This window comes from Symphalangus syndactylus, chromosome 23 (assembly GCF_028878055.3).
Source record: "Symphalangus syndactylus isolate Jambi chromosome 23, NHGRI_mSymSyn1-v2.1_pri, whole genome shotgun sequence".
NCBI lineage: Eukaryota > Metazoa > Chordata > Mammalia > Primates > Hylobatidae > Symphalangus > Symphalangus syndactylus.
The window spans coordinates 55981277-55987829 of NC_072445.2; the positions used below are offsets into that span (position 1 = coordinate 55981277).

General features: G+C 46.3%; 1 protein-coding gene across 1 annotated transcript; it reads right to left on the minus strand.

Annotated features, from left to right (window-relative positions):
* Positions 1–477: 477 nt before the first annotated feature.
* Positions 478–659, minus strand: LOC129473045 (thymosin beta-4-like). Its single transcript, XM_055263232.2, has one exon. The coding sequence runs from the start codon at positions 589–591 to the stop codon at positions 481–483; it is 111 nt and encodes a 36-aa protein (XP_055119207.1). The 5' UTR covers positions 592–659; the 3' UTR covers positions 478–480.
* Between the last annotated feature and the right edge of the window lie 5894 nt (positions 660–6553).

The window sequence follows — 6553 nt, forward strand, 5'->3', positions numbered from 1 at the left end:
TTCTAGTTGTTCAGAACCAAAAGCAAATAAATTCACAATTTAAAAACCACTTTTTTTTTAAGTTTTTAAACTTTTTATTTGCATATTAAAAAAATTGTGCATTCCAATAAGTAAAATCATTTGAACAACAAAAAAAATGGCACTCTGATTAAACTGCATTACAGCCTGCAGGACACCTTGGGAAAGCTTGGTTTTACTCTAGATTTCACTGTCGTCCCACCCCACTTCTTCCTTAACCAACATGCAAGTTCTTTCCTTCCCTGCCAGCCAGATAGACAGATGGCAGAGGCAGTCGCGGCCTTCGTTGTCAGTAGTTCTTTGATGTGAAAGGGGCAGCACAGTCATTTAAACTTGATCCAACCTCTTTGCATCTTACAAAGTTAAACAGCTAAAAGAAGTAAAATAAGATGGCAATGCTTGTGGAATGTACAGTGCATATTGGCGGCGCACGCCTCATTACGATTCGCCTGCTTGCTTCTCCTATTCAATCGTTTCTTTGGAAGGCAGTGGATTTTTCTCTTGCGTCTCTGTCTTCTTCAGTTTCGACTTACCGAATTTCTCGATCTCAGCCATATCGGGTTTGTCAGACATGGTTGCGGAGGCAAAGCGGAGCGAGGCGCGCGAGTACGAGCGAAGACTGGTCTGCGCAGTGGCCACCACCGAGTTGTTCTTTTTTTGAGATGAAGTCTCGTTCTGTTACCCAGGCTGGAGTGGCATGGTGCGATCTCGGCTCACTGCAACCTCTGCCTCCCGGGTTCAAGCAATTCTCCTGCCTCGGCCTCCCTAGTAGCTGAGATTACAGGTGCACACTAGCATACCTGGCTAATTTTTGTATTTCTAGTAGAGATGGGGTTTCACCATATTGGCCGGGCTTGTCTCGAACTCCTGACCTCAGGTGATCCGCCTGCCTTGGCCTCCCAAAGTGCTGGGATTACAGGTGTGAGCCACCAGGCCTGGCCAAAAACACTTTCTTGTAAGTTCTCATGTTTGAGCTTCACAAAACCCTCGTGCATCAGAAAGGGCTTGGGTCACTACTCCCACCTGACCGAAGAGATCCTTGACTGGAGGAGGTGGGAAGTCTGAGAAGTGGAGAGGAGAAATCTCATCTGCCTCACAGCAGGGCTGATACTAGAACCCTTGGTTCCTAGCAAAATAGATACTATTTTCCTTCACACCATCTTGCTTCTCCATGTGTATTTATTTGCAAGGGCTATCAAAACAAAGAACCACAGACTGGTGATTTAAATAACAGGTTTATTTCTTCACAGTTCTTAAGACTAGAAGTCCGAGATCAAAGTGTCAGCCTGGTAGGTTTCTTCTGTGGCCTCTCTCCTCGGCTCACAGGTGCCATCTTCTCCCACGTCCTCGAATGGTCTTCTCTGTGTGCCAGTCTGAATGCTAATCTCCTTTTCTCATAAGGACAACAGTCAGATAAGATTAGGGCCATCCCTGCTGACCTCATTTTAACTTGATTATCTTCTCAAAGACCCTAGCTCCAAATATAGCCACATTTGGAGATCCTGGGAGTTAGGGCTTCAACATATGAATTTTGGGAGTAGGGGAGAGACGCACAGTTCAGCCCAGAGCACCACATAAGTGGCTTATGATTGTAATGACCAGTTTTCTTGAAATGTCTGTAAATTAAATGTGTAGGCCCCCTCTTTGCTTCAGCATGGAGTTCTCAAAATATGGCATGGCTCCATGACAATCTGCAGCTTTAGCATCAACATTAGCACCAGCACAAACTGGTTAGAAATGCAAACTCACTCCCCGCCTTAGACCTGCTCCATTAGGACCTCCAGGAATGGGCCCAGCAAACCTTTCACGTGATTCTGATGTTGCCCAGGCAGCTGCGCAAAGGACAGCTCCGAGGCAGAGTTGGTTCAGCTGTCAATTCTGGTCATGCTGTTCTCCAGCCCTTTTCTAAAGGATGACTCTCCTGAGACATCAGGTTATGATTGATGGCCAGATCTGTCAGATAGCAGCATTTAAATCAATGCTAATCTGTCTTGTGGTATCATTTGGCATTCAAATATCACCTACTCATTTGAGGATTTATAAAGGAGGCAACTTTCGGTAGGAAGCTTTCTTATTTGAGAAATGAGATTCTTTGCTAATCTGGGCCTCAGTTTTATTATCTTGAAAATGAGAAATCTGCATTCCTTTTTCAGTGCAGACAGTCTGTGCATTCATAGAAATGATCAGAGCAACTAGTATCCTAGAAGCAACAGTGTTATGATGTTCTGGGTTTCCCTGAATGGTCAGACTAAGCAACCCAAACTGCACCAGGCAGAGTGCCTCAAATTGGAAATTTTTAGAGGCGAGCATGAGGTTTGCACCCAATCATTGCTCTGGTTCTGGCTGAATATATGTAATGGGTGCTTGATAAATGTGGGAGGGTTTAGATCAAAATTCGTATATTGCCCCTAAGAGCTCAAACTCCCCCAAACCCAGTACCCGGTTTCACCTACTGGTGAGGGCCCTGGCGGAAATGTGGGGCTCAGGGTCCCTGCCGCCTCACGGCTATGCCCCAGATTCACAGTGAGCAGCACCATCTTTCTTCTACACGAGCTCTTTTTAAGATTTCTCTTTTGGCCAGGCACGGTGGCTCACGCCTGTAATCCCAGCACTTTGGGAGGCCGAGGCAGGTAGATCACGAGGTCAGGAGATCAAGACCAGCCTGACCAACATGGTGAAACCCCATCTCTACTAAAAATACAAAAATTAGCTGGGCATGGTAGTGGGCCCCTGTGATCCCAGCTACTCAGGAGGCTGAGGCAGGAGAATTGCTTGAACACAGGAGGCGGGGGTTGTGGTGAGCCGAGATCGCACCACTGCACTCCAGCCTGAGTGACAGAGTGAGACTCTGTCTCAAAAGAAAAAGAGACCATGGTGAAACCCCGTCTCTACTAAAAATACAAAAAATTAGCCGGGCGTGGTGGCGGGCGCCTGTAGTCCCAGCTACTCAGAGAGGCTGAGGCAGGAGAATGGCGTGACCCCGGGAGGCGGAGCTTGCAGTGAGCCGAGATTGCGCCACTGCACTCCAGCCTGGGCGACAAAGCGAGACTCCTTTAAAAAAAAAAAAAAAAAAAAAAAAAGAAAGAAAAAGAAATTCTTTTTTGACACAGGGTCTCATTTGTTGCCCAGGCTAGAGTGTAGTGGCACCATCATGGCTCACTGCAACCTTGACCTTCTGGACTCAAGCAACCCTCCCACCTCAGCCCCACCAAGTAGCTGGGACTACAGGTGTGTGCCACCATGCCCGCCTAATTTTTTTAGTTTTTATAGAGACAGGGTCTCACTATTGCTGGGGCTGGTCTTGAACTCCTAGGCTCAAGTGATCCTCCTGCCTCTGCCTCCCTAAGTGCTGGGATTACAGGCATGAGCCACCATGCCCAGTCCTCACACGAGCTCTTTCAATCTCTTTATCATAACCTCACAAAGCAAGCAAGCAAGCAAGCAAGCAAGCAAGCAAGCAACGTTTTATTATGTCTCTTGTACCACGTTATAGAAACCTTGAGAAAGGTAAACACTGGTCCAAATGTACAAACTGGCAGGTGGTGAAGGAGCTAGGAAGAAACCCCTCTTGGCCATTGCCAAGGTACTTCCCCTCCTCCAAATCTTTGTTTTGGGGACTGGAATAAAATGGAGAAAAAACACATGAAACAACAAAACTCCTGAAAAATGAGGCATGCCTTGAAGATTCTGCTGTGGGTGGCCACAGAGCTCTGAGCAACTTCTCTTCCCTGATACAATCAAACTTATTTTTAAACACGCCGAGTTGATTAAAGTGTCAGGTCGGGATGGATTGGGTGAGTAGGCAGAATAAGACCGGGTTGGTTCCTACATTAATTTTCTCCTTATAGCTGTGGAAAGTCCAACTGAAAATTCAACCCACCATGTTTCTGGGGAAATTTAGAAGGCTATTGGTTATTCTTATCAAAGGGAACTGTGGCTTGGCCTGCGTGGAAGGAAATCAATAGGAGGTGAGGGCTGTTGTGGGCAAAGCAGCAGGCTGCACGCTAGATTCCTAGAGGCAGGTCCAGCATTGCTGCATGTCTGTTTGCAGGACTATAGTCCATTTGCATGCTGTAATGACGTATTGTCTATGCTTTTGTGTTCAACTTTTTCTCTTTTTTGGAGATGGAGTCTTGCTCAGTCCCCCAGGTTGGAGTGTAATGGCATGATCTCGGCTCACTGCAACCTCCGCCTCCCAGGTTCAAGTGATTCTCCTGACTCAGCCTCCCGAGTAGCTGGGACTACAGGCACCTGCCATCATGCCAAGCTAATTTTTGTATTTTAGTAGAGATGCGGTTTCACCATGTTGGCCAGGCTGGTCTTGAACTCCTGACCTCAGGTGATCTTCCTGCCTCGGCCTCCCAAAGTGCTTGGGATTACAGGCGTGAGCCACCACACCTGGCCCGTGTTCATTTTTTAAAATGACCATAACTGCTATTAACATGTGACCATGCCTCATTAAAATGAATGTGTAATTGGGCCAGCCACGGTGGCTCACGCCTATAATCCCAGCGCTTTGAGAGGCCAAGGCAGGTGGATCACTTCAGGCCAGGAGTTCAAGGCCAGCCTGGCCAACATGGTAAAACCCTGTCTCTACTAAAAACACAAAAATTACCCAGGTATAGTGGCACACACCTATAATCCCAGCTACTCAGGAGGCATGAGAATTGCTTGAACCTGGGAGGTGGAGTTTACAGTAAGCCAAGATCGCACCACTGCACTTCAGCCTGAGCGACAGAGCAAGACTCTGTCTCCAAAAAAAGAAAAAAAGAATGAATGTGTAATTGTGTCTGTCAGTAATGATATTGTTTTAATGGACTATGGGACATTAATTCTATTCCTTTAGATCCTTCATTACCAATTCTCCAGGTAGAATTCAGAGCCCAAGCTGTCATTTCATCTACCCTCTTATGTCTGAGTGCAGTTGTACTTAAGCTATTTGAGAAGATGGTTATTTTACTTATTAACACACGTAAACACACATATACACCTCCTCTTAACTCTAAAAAGTCTGCAGCCATTCTTGGGCAATTTGCTATAGTGTTTTTACAACTGACCCCCAAAAGTTTTGTGCCTAGGTTATTTTTGATGTCTGTAAAGCTCTTCTTTCTCTTTTTTTTTTTTTTTTTTTGAGACAGAGTCTCGCTCTGTCGCCAGGCTAGAGTGCAGTGGCGCTATCTTGGCTCACTGCAACCTCTGCCTCCCATGTTTAAGGGATTCCCCTACCCCAGCCTCTCAAGTAGCTGGGACTACAGGTGTGTGCCACCATGCCCAGCTAATTTTTTGTATTTTTAGTAGAGACGGGGTTTCACCATGTTGGCCAGGATGGTGTCGATCTGACCTCATGATCCACCCTCCTGGGCCTCCCAAAGTGCTGGGATTACAGGCGTGAGCCACCGTGCCTGGCTCCTTCTCTCTCTTTTTTTCTCCTCCAGAGCACAGCTATTCTCAACCTTGAAAGTTGCCCTTGGGACATCTGGTTCCAGTTCTCTTTCAGGGGTGGTACTCCCCAAGAAGGCATTTGGAAATGTGTGGAAGATGGTTCTGGTTTTTTGTGTGTTTTTGTTTTGTTTTGGATGTCACAATAGCAGAGCTCATGATGGGCATTTCCTAGGCTGAGGCCGGAATTGCTAACAATGCTTGTATTTCAGACTAGCTCAGTCTCATCCGACAAAACATTGGTCTGGTCCAAATGCCAGTAACACCCCATCAAGAAATACCTCCCTAAGCCTCCCTCTCCCTGGGCTGTGGGACAACATGAGTTTTTTTTTGGTTTTTTTTTTTTTTTTTTTTTTTTTTGAGATGGAGTCTCACTCTGTCACCCAGGCTAGAGTGTAGTGGTCTGATCTCGGCTCATTACAACCTCCGCCTCCCAGGTTCAAGTGATTCTCCTGCCTCAGCCTCCCGAGTAGCTGGGACTACTGGCACGCACCACCACGCCTGGCTAATTTTTGTATTTTTAGTAGAGATAGGGTTGTGTCATGTTGGCCAGGCTGGTCTCGAACTACTGACCTCAGGTGATCTGCCCACCTCGGCCTCCCAAAGTGCCGGGATTACAGGCGTGAGCCACCGCACCTGGACCCAAGTTTCTAGTTTTTATGTTTGCTGGGGTGACATGTGAGCGTTCGCATCTCCTACCACTGAAGACTTCCAGTTCCCTCCCTGAAACAACATCTCCTGTCATCAGTGTTTTCTTTAAAACAAAAAACCAAAACACCAGTGTTACTCTCAAAGCCAGAAGAACTGTTTCTAGAAAGGATCTTAGTCCATAGTCTCCTTGACGCTATCCCAATATAAATGCAGAACAGACACCTACTTGGAGAAGAAAGAAAAATATGCTTGTTATGTGTTTAAACACAGATGCACTTCAGATGTTGTTGTTGTTGTTATTATTGTACATTGATGGTCTTGCCAGCCATTATGGTCGGAAGTTAAAACACCTGGTTTACATTATTATGACTTGTATTTCAGACTAGTTCACAGGCATTTGGGCAGAGGATGTGTGCGTGCTCAGGAAAGTGGTATCTGATCCTTA